Raw genomic sequence first — 16,864 nt, 5'->3', positions numbered from 1 at the left:
TCATTGTGGCTTGAATTTGCATTTTTCTAATGGCTAATGATGTTGAACATCCTGTGGCTTATTTGCTATCTGCACATCCTCTTTGGTGAAAGGTCTGTAATGTCTTTTGCCCATTTTCTAATGGGATTTTTTGTTTTTTGTTTTTTTAACTATTGAGTTTGGGGTTTTGTTTTTTTTTTTGTCTTTTGTTTTTTTAACTTGAGTTTGGGGATTTTTTTTTCTTTTTTTTCTTTTGTTTTTTTAACTTGAGTTTGGGGATTTTTTTTTTTTTGTCTTTCTTTTTTTAACTATTGAGTTTTGAGTGTTCTTTACATATTCCAGATACTAGTCCTTGGAAGGATTTGTGGTTTGCAAATATCTAACAATCCATAGCTTATCTTTTAATCCTTTTAACAGGCTCTTTCACAGAGCAAAAGCTTTTAATTTTGATGAAGCCCATTTGGTCAGTTTTTCCTTTTACGGATCATGCTCTTGGCATCTAAGAACTCTGTCTACCCCTAGATCCTAAGGAATTTTTCTTATGTTTCTATCTAAAAGTTTCTAGTTTTACTCTTTAAATTTAAGCCCGTGATCTGTTTTGAGCTCACTTTTCTGTGAGGTGTGATGTCTGGGTCTGGATTCATACTGCTTCACCTGTTGTTGTCAGTTGTTACAGCCTCTGAGTGTTGAAAAGTCCATCTGTCCCGCTTGTGACTGTTGGTTGAGATGGGGGTCCCAGCTGCTCACTGGGCCTCTGCAGGTCTTTCCTGGCGGGGACAGGTAGAAGTGGGGGGCTGCCCAGTCACTGCTGGGCATGCTGAAAGTCCTTACCCTCTGCTAGGCTTCCTCTGACACCCCAGTGGGGGCAGGAGGAGTGTACTGTTACTGCCCAGGAGAGGAACATCCTGCCTCCCTACTTGGCCTTCTCTCATGCCACCCCAACAGGGGATTTGGGGCTCCTCCTTCCAGCCTGGCAGGGGTGGGAGTCTAGGCTCCACCTTTGCTGGTGTGGCTGGGAGTGGGGCACAGTGAAGTGTTTGGCTGAAGTATCGCTGCTATTGGCTCACAGTTTTCTGTCTTGCTAGGCAGCCCTTTTTCCATTCTTTTTTGTTAGAGAGAACAGGCTTTTGTTCCGGCCTTTGTGTGTGTGAGAGCCTGTCGATGTTTCCAGGTTGCTGACTTGAGTTCTAAGTCTAGGACAAATGAGGCAAGAAGACAACCCAGGAACGCACTCCTTGTTCTTTGGGTCTCAAGGTCTCTGACTGGTCTGCTTTCTTTCTACCTTCCAGAATCATCTTATATTTGTTCTACATATGATGCTCAGTATTTTTAGTTCTACTTGATAGGAAGAATAGGAAAAAGCATGTCTACTCCATCTTGCCAGAATTGGGAAGTCTAAGTTCATTAATTTTTAACATTAGGTAATACATTTACAGTTTGAAATTCAGCAGGTGATGAAGGGTATACAGGGAAAATGCACTTCCTGCCCTACCTCTGGCCACAGTTTCCTCATTCTAGAGGGAGAACTGTTGCAGTTCCTCATGTTTTCCTAGGTCCAGCTTGAGATTCCAGTGGGGTGTGCTGGGGGCGTGGCGGCACACATTTTGCTTCTGTGCTGGTTCGCGTGATCCCTGAATGGACTCCCAGACTTCACAACTGGGGAGATTTAGGTGCACTGGGGAGACATTGTTCCACTATTCATCCTGTTTTCCTCCTTTTTAAACTTGAAATTTTATTTTCTCAACAAATGCTCCTACTTCTGAATAGATTTGCCAATCCTCTATCAGTGCCCTTTGTATCCCTTTTAAAAAGATCAAAGAGGCTAGGATTTCATAGAGATCTTCCCATCAATAGGCCTTTGTGTTGGCTCTAGCTCCCCATGGTGAGCACTGTGCTCTGTTGCTGAAGCTGGATTTTGTTTGCAAGAGAGCAGGGGGCATTTCATACAAATGTCAGATTACGTAATAGCAAATGGATATCTTAATTGCCCCGATGGCGATTTTAAGCAGCAGGCTAACTGCAGCAGATCTCCTAGTCTGTGGCCAGGAAGCTCTTCTGATTTCCCCTGTGCCTCAGTGGTGCTGCTAAATCTGTTACTCATCAAACATGGAAATAAAGTTTCCATACTCTAAAAAAATGCAAAACTACTGGACATTTTAACTTTAGTGAATTATAACAAATAGAGCTTTCAGGAGAAAAAGGCTTGGAAAAAGTTTAATAGCAAAATCAGGATGTTAATTTTCATGAAATCTTGAGTACTGTGCTTTTTTTTTTTTTTTTTTTTCCCTTGGTCTGGGAGGACTTTTTTGAAGAGCTGTCATTAGTAAATGGTCTTTCAAATTAGGAAAATGTACCAGGTACCAGTTTCCTTACCTTAAATTTCCAAATACGACTATTTAAGTTTTATTGGTTTAATACAGGTAGAAAAATTTGCAGAGCTTGCCTATCCCAATTTGAAAAGGAATTGCAATAGTCAAAAATTTACACGAAAAATTCATATCAAAGTAGAACATTTCAAAAGGCATACAGGTGGAGAGGGAAATGGATATACCCAAAAAAAAAAAAAAAAAACTCCCCAAAAAGTACATTTCTTAGATGTTGCTCTGAGCATCTTGTCATCCCGAATGAAAGATGGAGGCCTGGTTTTTAAACAGATTTCATTGACTGCTGAAAGGAAGCACACTCATTCATTGGAAGAGGCAAATTCCTGGCACTAAAATAGTTGAAGTGTGACACATAGAAAAGTCAGTAGTGGTGACACCACCAGTGAGATCAGGGCATAGAACAGTAAGCAGCTCCTCAAGCCCCTTCCTCCCTAGAAGGGGCCAGCATCCTGTATTTGAACTTCGTGTAAATGGCGATACATATGATGTAATCTTTGCTGCCAAGCTGCATCTATCCCATGTTACATTTGTGAGATTCAGCTATGCAGAGTGTAGCAGAAGTTCTCAACTGTATGTTTTTACTTCCTGCGGTGGCATCTGGGTCCAGGTATTGCTAAACTAACTGCAATCCTAAATTGAGCATCCAATTAATTTTTATATGTGGCTGCCAGTCTTGAGAGTAATTACAGTCCCACTGCTCCGTTTTCAGCCCTTTGCTGGAAATGGGAACCTATTTTCTTAACCTTATTCCTTCCCTTCTTTGAGTCCTTGGCCAAGAAACAGGGCCAGCCAAGGCTGTTAGCAATGGCAGTGACAAATGCTTTTTCCACAGCGAACTCTTGTCCTCAACAGAACTGGGCTGAAATCTACAGCTCATAATTCACACATGCCACAAGGCAGCCAGAACAGGAAGCCCCATTTGCAATTCTCTGAGCCTCATCACTAGATGACCAGAGCATGCAGGCTCCTCTGACTCTTCTCACTGTGATGAGTCTAGCCCATTGGGGTGCCTCTGGGGGATATTATGTAAAAAGAGGTGTAAGGAAGATTTCTGATGCTCCAACAGCAGTTACACTGCTACTGAAGCCCACTAATACTGGGGCACATTTTTTTTAAGAGTGGGGGTCTCACTCTGTCACCTAGGTTGGAGTGCAGGGGCATGATCATGGCTCACTGTATACCCAAACTCCTGTTCAAGCCATCCTCCTGCCTCAGCCTCCTGAGTAGCTAGGACTGCAAATGTGCACCACCATGCCTAGCTAATTTTTTTTTTTTTTTTTTGGTAGAGACTGTATCTCTCTATGTTGCCAGGGGAACTCCTGGCCCCAAGTAATCCTCCCATCTCAGCCTCCCAAGTTGCTGGGGGATTACAGCACCTTGGGAGGCTGGGTGAGCCATTACACCCAGTTCTGGGGCAGCTTTAATTTTAATCCTTGATAACTGTCCTGGTTAAGCCATTTTGATCTGAAGGTCTGTTAAGGCCACGTTGCTATTCATGAGGTTCTTGAAACAAAGAGAATGGCATTTATAATTATTTTTAAATAGCCTATTATGTTTTCAGCATTCTGAGGGCGGCTCTTTTCCATAAGTGTTACAAAGCCAAGATTTTCATAGAGTAGCAGAGATGAGCACAAAACAGGAAACTGACTTTTCCTCATGGACACGTGGAAAATCCATTTGTCTTAGAATGTCAGTGATTACTAAAAATATCCCAGCCAGCTGAGTATTGGCTGCTTTTAGTGAGTATAAACTAAATGTTTAGACTTTTCTCTTTCCCAAATGTATTCCATTTACCTATATTTGTTATGTACTTATGTAGGTGTCTCTTAAACACATTTCTTCCATCTTTTGTAAAACAATATAATTGTATCTAGTTTGGTGCTTTTAAAGCTTTTGGATTTCTTTTCCCCTCTTATCAAAAACAGTCACTTGTGAGAAATAAGAAAATTAGGCTGGGCACGGTGACTCATTCCTGTAATCCCAGCACTTTGGGAGGCCAAGGCGAGCTGATCACTTGAGGCCAGGAGTTTGAAACCAGCCTGGCCAACATGGTGAAACCCCGTCTCTACTAAAAATAAGAAAATTAGCTGGGCATGGTGGCACATGCCTGTAGTCCTAGCTACTCAGGAGGCTGAGGCACAAGAATCGCTTGCACCCGTAAGGCGGAGGTTACAGTGAGCCAAGATTGTGCCACTGCACTCCAGCCTGGGCGACAAAGGAGACTCTGGCTTTAAAAAAGTAGAGATAAGAGAATTAGAAAATTTTGTTCCTAAACTGCTATGCCCAAGAGTCATCTGACTATGCTCTTTTCATCCTTTCACTTTTAGTCTATGTCTTGATATTGAAAATGGGTTTCTTGAAGGCAGCATGTACCTAGGTTCTGCTTTTTATCTAATCTGACCATCTCTGCCTTTTATTTTGGAGTGTATACATCATTTATATTTAATGTGATTATTGATCTGACTCTATTTTATCTCTTGTTGACTTTTACCTGCAACTTTTGTATGTGTATGAGTGCATGCATGCGTATTTTTACTGGTTGCTTTAGGGTTTATAGTACACATCTTCAATCTATTATAGTTTATCTTCAAGTGAGATGATACCACTTCATGTATAGTATAAGGACCTTGTAACAGTATAGATCCATTTCCTCCCTTCTGGCTTTTCTGCTATTCTTGTCATGCATTACACTTCAGTATGCTATAAACCCTACCATATAGTGTTGTTTTTGCTTCAAATTGTCATTATTTTTAAAAGAAGTGTAAATATTTGATATTTGCCATATTGTTACCATTCCTTTGTGTAGATCTAGATTTCTATCTGGTATCATTTTTCTTCTTCCTAAAATACTTCCTTTAAGAATTCTTATTGTTCAAGTCTACTGGTGACCAATTGTTTTAGCTTTTTTGTGTCTGAAAAAAGTCTTAACTTTTGAAAGATTTTGATGGGGTATAAAATTCAAGGTTGACAGTTTTTTTTCTTACAGTACTTTAAAGAAGTTGCTCCTCTGGTTTCTGAATTGAGTTATTTCTGACAAGAAATCTGCCATTCTTATCTTCATTCTTCTGTATGTCATGTGGCTGCTCTTAAGATTTTTTTTAAATCACTGGTGTCAAACAATTTGATCACAATGTGCTTTGGTGTGATTTTCTTTTATATATAAATATATATGCTTTATTTGTGATGACACTTGCATGATATTCTTAATGTTTTATGTTTTGAGTTTCTTGGCTGTCTAGGTTTATAGTTTTTTTTGGTCAGATTTCAAAAAGTTTTGGCCATTATTTCTTCGGATTTTTTTCAGGGACCCCCTATTACACATTCCCACAGGACACTGATGTTCTGTTCATATTTTTCCTCTCTGTGTTTCAGCTTGGATAGTTTCTATTGCTGTCTTAAGTTCGCTAATCCTTTTTGGTCTAGTGTCTAATCACTGATAATCCCATCTCTATTGGTCCATTCTTGCACTGGTATAAAGAACCCGAGACTGGATAATTGATCAAGAAAAGAGGTTTAATTGACTCATGGTTTCATAGTCTGTGTAGGAAGCATGGCTGGGGAGGCCTCAGGAAACTTTCAATTATGGTAGAAGGCAAAGGGAAAGCAGGCACATCTTACATGCCAGAGCAGGAGGAAGTGGGGCAGTGCCACACGCTTCTAAACAACCAGCTCTTGTGAGAACTCACTAGCATGAGAACAGCAAGGGGAAATCTGCCCCGAGATCCAATCACCTCCCACCGGAGTCCCCACCTCCAACATGGGGGTTTATAATTCAACATGAGATTTGGGTAGGGCCACAAATCCAAACCATTTCACCGTCCAATGCATTTTTCAGCTCAGATATTTTAGTTTTCATCTCTAGAAGCTTGGTTTTGGGTTTTTGTATCTTCTGTGTCCCTGCTTAAAATGCTTTATCTTCCTTTAACTTTTAAAAATGTCATCAATGGACTGTCTCTTATTGATGGTATATTCCATGATTACTCATTTGGAGTAGTCATTTCAGTTGGCTTGTGTTTGGTTCCCAATTAGGCCACTGGTCACTCTATCTTGAGAACATCATTGTGGATAATTATCATGATCAGTTTAATCATTAATAATTAATTCCTATTCTAAGGTTCTTCTTGACAGTATTTATCTTGTAGAATAGCCTGGGTTTTTATTAAGGAGTGGGAAGGTGTCCTCAGTTTCGTTAGTGAAGAGCCCTCTAGGTTGTGGTAAGGCGCATCCCCTCATGTGTCTGACCTTCTCCCTCTCTCTGTGAGTCTTCTCCTCTCCTCTAGTGATTGTCAGCTTCTCTCGGCCTCACAAATGGCAAATGGATACCAGCCAACAGGGTCTCTGGACCGTAGCTTTTGCTTAAGCTTGATGAGCCACTTTTCTGTGAGACTTGTGTTGTTTATTTGAAGGAAGAGCTAGGGTTGCAGAGTGGGTGTGAGTGAGTCCTTTGTCGGGCTGGTTGGCATCAGCTGCCTTTTCCTGCTTTCACTGCTGTGTGTGCTTTCCTCGGTGATGCTTATAGACAGGCGCCCGCGGTGGAGGGCTGAGCAAGGTGGAAGCTGGGGACTGATTTTCTCTGCTGATTACCAGTTGTGTTCCCCAGGCCTCTGGCATGCTGGGGTCTCCGCAGTGGGTCTCAGTATCACCTCCAATATCCTGACTTATTGGGTGTTTATGAGAAATAATGAAATTATCCTGGTTGGGATGTATGAGCATTTTAGAAACTGAAGGTATGGTCATTATTGCCACATAAAGGAAGAGGTTTTTTTGTCTAAATTCAGCAGAAGTTAGGAGGAGTTGGAGAGAGACTTGCATTCCTTGTGCTTGGCACATGTAGCTATTGGTAAGACACAAGAGGAAATTTAATTCTCCAGGTTAACAAGAATAATAAAATCATATTGTGTGTGTTTCATGCTGTATTTCATTTCCTGCAGAGTTTGTGGTGGATTGTCGAAAATTTTTGGATTCAAATGCTCTGGGCCTAACTGTCACAGCCCTAAGCAGCTATGACCCCCAGATGCGAGCCATAGCCTACCATGTCCTGGCGGCCTACTACTCGCACTTGGAGGGCGCACGGTTCCAAGAGCAGTCCCAGGTAAGTAGGAAGAGCGTACATCCTACTGTGGGGGTGGGCCTGGCGGACTTCAGAGAGCTGGCTGTCCACCCGGTTTGGTAGAAGGATTTACTAGGGAACACGGAGGTGGCATGTTGCCGGGAGATCTCTGCTGAAGAGCAAAAGTCTTTTCCCTTAGGAGGTGATCCCGGAGGTCGCGTTTGATCCACAACCCCCCGTGGAGGTTGAGAAAGGTTTCTCCTTACAGGCTTTCTTGTGTTGTGTGTAGACAAAATGATATGACTTCTACTGAGTATTTCTTTGGTCTAAACTCAGTGGTTAAGGTGGCTATTATCCATGACACACTGAACCTTAGAAACCTGTACCCCATGGTGCTGGAGGAACAAGAGCAGATTAGATTTTCAGGGCATGGTGCCAGACTTCTCTCTGCTGTTGTGCACCTGACTGACTCCTAAAATAAAAACGAAAAGCGTTCCGGAGATGCTGGCAAGTAGTGTGTTTGCTCCTGTGAGCTTCGTCTTCAGTGGCCCCTGGGATATGAGAAGCAGGCACACCCTGCCGAGCCCTGGTTCGGCTGCACCAGAGAGGACTGACCATAGCTCTGAACACGCTCATCTTACATTTTCCTTTTCTGTTCTGTTTTCAAGCTACTTTACCTGTTGGATGTAGTCCGGAATGGGATTCGAACTCAGGACATGAGACTCACTTTTACCTTGGCTCTCTTCATTGCCAAAGCAGCCCTGCAGATTTTGAAACCAGGTACCACTGACATAATTAGGTTGAGGGGAAATTGAAAAGCTGAAGCTGAGCAAGTCTACTTCTAGGGATTAGTCCCACAGGTATAGTGGGTCACACATCTGTGTTCAAGGCCACACCGTGCTCATGATCGTGGAAGATGAGGAGTCACCGAAGTCCCCATCAGCTCTGGACAGTAAATAGGTGATGGCTATGAGGAAGCTCGTCATGGACCCCTGGGGGGTGAAATCCAGAAAAAAGTAGATGGCAAAGCAAAGTGCAGAACAGTATTTATAATGGAGGGAAAGAGTATATATTCATATTCGCTTGTAGTTATAGGAAACTGTGGTGAGAGCAAATAAAACTGAAGTTAAAATGTGGGCCAATCACATCATAGGGATTGGAACCCAGGGGCTGAAAGCGTGGACACAGCCAGACGGTCCTGGACTTCCCCATGCCCATTTCCTCCTCTAAGATGGGGTGATGATCGGACCCACTGCCTCTAGTATTGCTGTGAGGGTGATGAGGATCACACACTTTTTTTGTTTTTTGGAGACACGGTCTGGCACTGTCACCCAGGCTAGAGTGCAGTGGCATGATCTCGGCTCACTGCAACCTCGACCTCCCAGGCTCAGGTAATCTCTCACCTCAGCCTCCCAAGTAGATGGGACTACAGCGAATGCCACCACGCCTGGCTAATTTTTTGTAGAGACAGAGTTTCATTATGTTGCCCAGGCTGGTCTCAAACTCCTGGGCTCAAGCGATCCTCCTGCTTCAGCCTCCCAAAGTGCTGGGATTACAGGTGTGAGCCACCACGCCTGGCCTAGATCACGCACACTAACACACATGTAAGTGCCTGGCACAGTAAAAACTCATCAGTGATAGCTGCCGTCACCATCACCGCCATTATTAATCATTGATTCATGCTTAGGCTCACGGGTCCTTAGCTACAAAGCTTTTGGTATGTGAGTACTGCACATGTGTAATCCACGCTGTTAGAACAAGGCTCCTTTTTGTTACAGGAATGGGGGTACCACTGCTAAGATAGTGTGACTAGAAGTTAACTCATTCTAAGACTTTTTTTGGTTATTGAGAGAAAAATCATAGAAAGTTGGTACCATCAGGGACCACAGGGTGCTGTTTCCACCTGTATCCCCCATACTCACTAACTGAGGCTCCCAAGGGTAGATAGCTTGTCAAGGCCCCACAGTTAGTTCACAGTCAAGTTGCTATTAGAATTCAGATCTCATTTTCATCTGCTCCCATTTCATTTTATTCCATGGATTTACTTGCCTTGGAGATTTGGAAGGGGAAGAAAATAATTGGCAGAGACCATGATGGTTTTGGTCCTGGGTGTGGCTGTGTCCCACACCGGTGCTCATGTCGGGGTGGAGCGTGTGCAGGGCAGCATGGTCATGGGGTAGACTCATTGGTGATCCAAGGATAGGAGGTAGCAGGAGCTAGGGTGTCCCTTGCCCTCTGCGTTGCTGCATTCCAGAGGCACTGAGTAGTGTCTGAGCCTCCCCCGCTGTGACGGTTCCTTTCAGTGAGAAGCTAGAGGCAGGTGCAGCGGGTGGGTGTGGTGTCAGCCCTGATCTGTGGGATGTGTGACCAAGTCCCACCCTTCCCACCGGCTGGTTTGAAGCCTGTGCTGTAGGACGGTAGCTGGGGAGGTGGAGGGTGCGAGGTCCCTGAAGGACTCAACATCCAGCAGTGGTTTCTGAGCTAGGAGAGCAAGCCCGTGTGTGGTATGGAGCTGACGTGTCGAATTCTGTTCTCATTCTCAAGAGCCAGTCCTCTGGGTCAGGACACAAAAGTTCCTGGGAGGGGATTTATGTCTGATACCCAGAATGCCTGCCTCTTAGTGCTGCCAGACCAGGGGGCGTCCTGCTGGGGCCTGCCATGACTGACTGACTGCCTGTGTTCTCAGAGGAGCACATGTACCTGAAGGTCAGCAACTTCCTGCTGTCGCATGAGTACTTGAACATGGACAAAGTGCCAGGCTTCTACCAGTTCTTCTACAGCTCTGACTTTGAGGTATGCTTCCAGAGTCCTCACGGCTTTCTGCAGGCCCCTGAATTGATTATGCAGCCACCGTTGTCATTCTGACATTTTCCCCATGGATACTGTGTGCTGCACGGCCAACACGATTGTGCAGTCAGTGGCCACGCAGGCCTGCACTTCGGAATGTCTCCGTGCTGTTGGCTCACTTCTACATGGCGCCTCAAACCTTAAAAACTCTGCTTCAGAGTCCTGAGTTTTACGACATTCTCATATTTTCTTGGTGAATCACTGGGTTAAATATTAAATTCTGTTTTTAGATATTCATATTAAATATTCTTTTATAGAATACCTATCTGACTTCAGTATTTAAACTTGACTCGATCCTCTATTTCTGACCTGAAGAAATGGAATCAAAGATGAGATCAGGGATTTTTCATAATCAGACGTGGAGGTCAGGGCTGCTGTGTTACAACTTTTGCCACCACTTAAAATAGTGGTGTTTGAACAGTTGTCAGATGAAAGGACTTTCACTTATTAACAACAGTTTTTTGTGTGCCTGGGTTATAGCAAAAAACAGAGCAGAAGTGGGTGTTTGGCCTTCTGCGGCAGGGGATCCGTGACAAGCAGTGCTACGAACTGTGTGCCCGGCGTGGCATCTTCCACATCATCCTGTCCTTCTTCCACAGCCCGCTGTGTGACGAGGCAGCACAGGTACATGGGTTCCGCAAGCTTATTTGAGAGCGAGAGGTCTGTGCCCCTTCTTAAGATTTTATCTGGAAGTCAAGTCCGTATGAATTCAGTTCCCAGCGTGGACACGACCGACCTAACCCTGGCTCTCAGTTAGGGGAAGTGAGACGTTGAGAGCGCCTGTCCTGTTCCCTGCATGCAGAGCAGGTGGATTCACTTGAGGGTGCAGTGTTGTGACCCCCAGTGTCATTTGTCCTCTAAATACTCTTCACTGCAACCCTCCTACTGCGTATACGGCCCTTGGCGTATACGAAGGCCATCAGTCGGGGGTACTGATCAGTAATCATGAGCCTTCAGAGTGGTCACAAGTCTAGAAACCCCCTGTCAGTGACTGAGGTACTCTGAGACACTTTTGAATCACCAGGATTCCACCTACTACAGAAGTTGGGGGTCATCAGAACTCATTTAGAAAGCAAGGGTCAGGTTGAAACAGACAGCCTCACCTAGCCAGTCAGGAACCAAGAGCTGGTGTGTGTACCTTCTAAATATTACAGGTAGGCGGTAGAAGGAAATAGGAAAAGCTTTTAGTATTTTGATTAATTTCTAGCGTAGTCAGCTTTTGTTTCTCATATGTAAAATGTGGGTAAATAGGAGTAAGTCAAGATTAAGAAGCCCATTTGAATAAACTGAATTTGAGTATAGTAACTTTTTGTTTTCTATGGCATGTGAGAATTCTGAAGCACCCCATGAACAAGTCAGGGGACCATCCCATTTTTATGTCCTCCCTTCCAGGTGGTAAACACAGGGCCGCATGGCTCGTGGCTGGCGGCCAGCAGCTGGCCTGGAGGCGGGCCCTCACGCACTCCCTGTGCTGGTGGCTGCGCATCTGGGCCATTTGGCTTCTGTGGTGCATCTTTGCTTGTGGGTTGGTTCCAGATGATGGATTAACGGAAGTGGGGATCCCCGGGCCCAGAGATTGCTGTGGAAGTCTGTGTCCTCTGGCTGTCTCTTGTAGGGAAGGGCACGTTCGTACATGGCCACCGCTCTGACGGACTTAGCAAAGCAGGCTTCATTTGCAGCCACCACCTGTAATGGCACCATACCATTACATTTTTAAAACGGTTTCTTTAATCAAGTAAATTGGGTTTTCTCACTGAAGAGTAACTTCTTGTTTGGGGTTTTCAGAATTGGATTCTGGAAATTCTACAGAATGCTGCCCAGGTTGCCAGATCTGCCTATGAAATCATACGAGACTATAGCCTTTTAACATGGATTTTACACATCCTTGAAAGCAAGTAAGTACCTTTTGCATGCGAGGTGCGCGTCAGGTGGGAAGGAAAGGAACAGAAACGATGACGTCTGCTGCCAGCTCTGTTGTTGGTTGGAAATGTCCAGTAAAATCCATGCTCTCTGAAATGCAGTGTCCTCCAATGCTACCATATGCCTGGCAGTCCCATTCCTGGCAGTGCCAAAGTGCCTTTCCTCCATTCACAGCCTTTCCTTGAGTGTCTCTTGTCTGCCATGGGACAGCAGACACCAGCTGCTGTTCACATCTGGCAGAGTCTCTGCCAGCCTGTCTGGCTCTGTTCTGCACAGGTCAGACTCCTCCCCGGTGTCCCAGCAGCCTTCTGTGCTCTGAAGTAAATGTCCTGTTCTCTAAGGCTTTAGCAGCTGCAGCCCTCTTGCAGGAAGGCCGGTCTGACGGGTGACAGGGCTCTGCTGTCAGTGCAGGGTCTCTGTCCTCAGTGATGAGCCCGCATTAGAGGAGCAGCACCAAGGGTCTGAACTTGATGATTTATTGTGATTCCTGATTCTCCTGCTGTTTGAGACTGTCTGAAAAGATGAAGACCTGTCACAGCAGACAGCACTTGGCGGGAGGGCTCTGTCTTACAAAGAACTAACTACTATAATAAGCCTGGGAGAATGCAGGCCCTTTTGTGCATTTTTTTAAAAGTATTTCCTGAAATTTCTCTAAAAGAAACTAATATATCCAAGTACATCTGCAAACAACAAAAAAAGTGGGTGGGGGGAAGAAATTAATATCCAAAATTAGAATGTGTATTTGGACATCAACTTCAAGACTGTTTCAGGTTTATAAAAGGCATAATTAGCTAATGTTCCTGGCTTATAGTGTCTTGTTTTAGAAATTGAGTTGTTGTCATGAACAGGACAGTTTTTATTAGTGTGCCCCAGCAGCTCCTGAATTTTTGGAGGAACTTAGGGCAATCTTCTGTTAGGACAGTGCACCTTGTCCTGTGTGGAAGCTGTGTTTGTATAGCAAGCACCCTGTTTTTACTTGGAGACTATGCTTATCTAGGGGGATGAGCAGATAGGATTATGGAGGGGGATAGTCTGATCCTGCTGAAAGGTCAGGATGTGGCGGATTGAAGGCTGTTGTGCTTGGTTTTAGGTTTCTGGAGACTCCGCTGCTGTCTAATGTGATCTCCTTGCTACACACACTGTGGGTGACCAACCTGGGGGACAAGGCAGTGGAGTGGGAGAGCCAGCGCCTTTGCCAGCCTAGCTCCCAGGAGCCTGCCAAGCGGCTTGCCCTGCACCTGGTCAATGAGTTCCTTTATGTTCTCATCGTGCTCATGAAGCACTTGAGGTGAGTCCTGCCCCCGCCAGGGGGGCCCTTCTGGCCTCTTGGATGCCGTTTTGGTCTGCCACCTGTGGACACCATGTCTCAGTCATGACTCTCTACCAGGGGGACGCTGGGCCGTGATCTGCTGTGGATTGGGGCAGAGCACCAGTGTCAGGTGTAGGTAGTGTCAGAACATCTATTTTATTAGCTCTTTCTTTCCCCTTCAACTTTATAAAGCTTCTTGTCAAGACCCCAAGAACTTAACATACTTGTTAACATTAACACCTAATGTGCATCGTACGAGGTCATTTTTAGCTGGCGAGCCATCTGCCTTGATACTGTGATTCAAACACTTGAATCAAGTGATGTTTCTTAGAAAGAAAATATTTTCTGTGACTCTAACATAAGACAGGGTGTTCCCAAACTTGCCTCTGCCTTCATTAGCCTGCGAAGACTCATTGTCCATGAATTCTCTGGAATGTTTCAGTATTTTCCTCCGATCCCTTGGAGTCATGCGTTTGGTTTCCTCAGAAGAGCTAAATTTCCCTCCAATTCTACCATGTTACAGAAAATACACTGTGTACACTCATTATTTCTGATTTGGGAGCCAAGTTATGCTAACCGGAACCAGAAGGTTGGTAGCAAGAGGATTGTAATCTCAGAAGGAAAAATGTCCTGATAAAAAGAACAAGGCCTTTTGTTTTGTATTGTTCAAAACTAAATTGTTAAGTCCGTGCTGGATAGTCAACCTTTCCTATGTAGGGATCGTCGGAAGACATGCTGGTGTCTAAGAACCAGCTGCTATTTAAAATACTGGTTTTATGTTTACAGTTGTGTGGAACTGATGTTACAGGCTTTAACTGTCTTGGAATTCAGGGAGATCTTTTTCCTCCTGGTGGTCATCAGGTTTTGGCCGTGGGTGGTGACACTGTCCCAGGGCCTCCCTGGGTTTTTCTCACTTTACTGGTGGTCTGTGAGGCAAGGGAAACTGGCAGGCCTGGAGTGGAGCCCTCGCAGGCTCTTGGCACCCTGGCTGTCAAGCTGTGTGTTTGGCTACCATGTTTAGCCAGGGTTTCAGGAGGTTTCTGTGCCTGTGGGGTGCAGGTCAGACTCCAGGTCCCCTTTGTGCCTTCCTGGAGTGGCTCACTTTTTTCTTTTCTGCGTCCTGGGGGCCCATGCTAGATGTCTGCTGTGCAGGAAAACCTGGTTCCTGGAGGGACTGTGTGCACCTCTGGGTGTGTGATGTCGTCAGGGTGCCGCGGTGCTGACTGCCAGGCAGGGGCAGCAGCCTTTGCTCAGTCTGTAACATTGACTCCCAAACAGGCCCACCTTGGCCCCCGTCCAGCTGACCAACTTCTTCGGGACACTTGACTCCGTGCTGAGGTACCGGGCCACTGTCATACAGGCCTTTAGGGACATGAACAGATTCACCGTAAATGAGACAGTGCTTTCCACCAAGGACGTCCTTGTCCTCTTGCACAAGTGGAGCCTCATTGAAAGAGACCTCAAGCTCCAGGAGGACCTGAGAGCAGCCATTGAGAAGGCCCAAGCCCGGGAGCTCATGAGTGAGTGTCAGAACCCAGGACTGGCCCAGAGTAGCCAACATGTCTCTCTCACCCTGTCCGTCCCTCCCTCTCTCTCTGTCTCTCAGCCACATTTCCAAAGCTAGTGAGGCTCAGAGATGGGACACATCCATCTTGGAGCCCTGGATGGGGAGCTGGGCAGCCTTTGAGTTTCAGCCCAGCTGCTTACTAGCTCCCTGTCTTTGGAGAAGTCACTTCACCTACCTTAGTATCATGGTGCTCACCTGTAAAGAGGCTGGGGGTAGCTATGAGCTACTTGCCCCAACCTCCTCCTGTAGTGCAGGGTTAAGGAAAAGACTGGAACCTGGCCTCCTGGACTGAAGCTCTGATGCTGTCCTGATTCCCTGTGTTTAAAGAGGACAGTAATGGCTTCTACCTCATGGTGTGAGGATTAATAAGTTGGTTATAATAACAGTGATGACAGGCGTAGTGAAACATCGAGCACTCACCAGGCTCCTGACGTGGGAGCAGGGCCGGGTGCTCAGGACATGCAAGCCGCCCCTCGTGTCCCCCATTGACACCTCCCCACATCTGGATCTGTGTGGGCAGGAGGGACCCCAGTCTCATTACCTTCTCTTTGTGCATTTAACAGAAATGCTCAAGGATAAGAACAAGCCTGTCATGCCAGCCCGAGCCAAAGGCCCACGGGGCCGAAAGAGGAGGCCTGGGGAGGCAGAGGAGATGGCTGACCCTGAGCTGATGGCATCTACCTTGGAGACATGCAAGGGCCTCCTGAGGTCCATCTTGACTTACTGGGGACCAGTGATCCCTGGTCCTGACCCCACTCAGGAGCCTGTGGACTCAGCCAGCCCCGAGAGCGATGCGCCAGGCCCCGTATATGCTGCCGCTTCCCTGGCAGTCAGTTGGGTGCTGCGGTCAGTGGCCGAGCACCCGCTCAGCAGGGCAGAGGCTGCAGGACTCATTGGCTGGCTTAAGAGCCATATTTTGCCACACCCTGTGGTCGTGGCTGACCTCCTTAAGGACAGTGCCGTGAGGAGCAGCATATTCAGGCTGTATAGCCGGCTCTGTGGGGCTGAGGGGCTGGCAGGGCCTGTGCAGGAGGTGGCCTGCCTGTTCAATATGGTCATGCTGCAGCTGGTGGCCGCCCAGGGCCGGGCAGGGAGCCCCTTCCACCCGGCCATGGAAGCCCTCTCCCTGTCTTCTCTGAGTGAGAAGGATGAAGCCACACGAGGTAAGGCTGGTTCTTTTGTTGGAGGCTGAAGAAATAGATGCAGAAGTGGGCCTGGGGGCAGGAGTGATTTCTGTGCTTAGAACACTCAGGTTTCTGCTGACTTCCTCAGCTGGGTATTGTGCTTGTTTAGGTGGCCCCTTACGGTTCTGGGGTTGCAGAGAGCTTGCCACTGGGCAGTGAATGTGAAGGGAAGGAAGTCTTTGCCTTTGCTTGCAGGGGAAACCTTTGGTGCTGGTTATGTTGACGGTGCAGAGAGGGCACCTCAGAACCTTGGCATCCCTCCACCCCGCAGGGCAATGGGTTTCTGACCATTAGGCACATGATGAGTCCTGTTTCACATGTGGCCAGCTGTGTGTGCGCGTACGTGCGTATGCTTGCATGTGTGCGCATGTGCATGTGCATGCGTGTGTGCACGCGTGTGTGTGTGCACATATAGCTTCACATGCGTATAAATGCGCACATGAACAGTTTATGTACTTGGCAGTCACTAGGAGCCTAGCAGTGTGAATGAGTGAGTAGCACAAGCTCCAGGGGGCCGTTAGAGCTCCAGGGAGGTGGGTGTGGTAACCCAGAGGTCTGTCCTTTCACAGAGGAATGTGGGGGCCCAGGGGAGGGAGGGGCTGGCAGCCTAGCGGGTAGGCTCAC

General features: G+C 46.3%; 1 protein-coding gene across 1 annotated transcript in view; it reads left to right on the top strand.

Annotated features, from left to right (window-relative positions):
• URB1 (URB1 ribosome biogenesis homolog) overlaps positions 1–16,864 on the top strand; it is an 81,912-nt gene that overhangs the window by 60,237 nt on the left and 4,811 nt on the right. The window contains exons 31-38 of the mRNA XM_019017757.3: positions 7,295–7,455; positions 8,082–8,193; positions 10,100–10,206; positions 10,741–10,884; positions 12,046–12,155; positions 13,271–13,468; positions 14,768–15,009; positions 15,620–16,219. Coding sequence (XP_018873302.2) covers positions 7,295–7,455; positions 8,082–8,193; positions 10,100–10,206; positions 10,741–10,884; positions 12,046–12,155; positions 13,271–13,468; positions 14,768–15,009; positions 15,620–16,219 — 1,674 coding nt within the window. The remainder of the gene's footprint in view (positions 1–7,294; positions 7,456–8,081; positions 8,194–10,099; positions 10,207–10,740; positions 10,885–12,045; positions 12,156–13,270; positions 13,469–14,767; positions 15,010–15,619; positions 16,220–16,864) is intronic.

This window comes from Gorilla gorilla, chromosome 22 (assembly GCF_029281585.2).
Source record: "Gorilla gorilla gorilla isolate KB3781 chromosome 22, NHGRI_mGorGor1-v2.1_pri, whole genome shotgun sequence".
Taxonomy (NCBI): domain Eukaryota; kingdom Metazoa; phylum Chordata; class Mammalia; order Primates; family Hominidae; genus Gorilla; species Gorilla gorilla.
The sequence above is the reverse complement of the archived record's forward strand: the minus strand, read 5'-3'. Positions and strand labels throughout refer to the sequence as shown.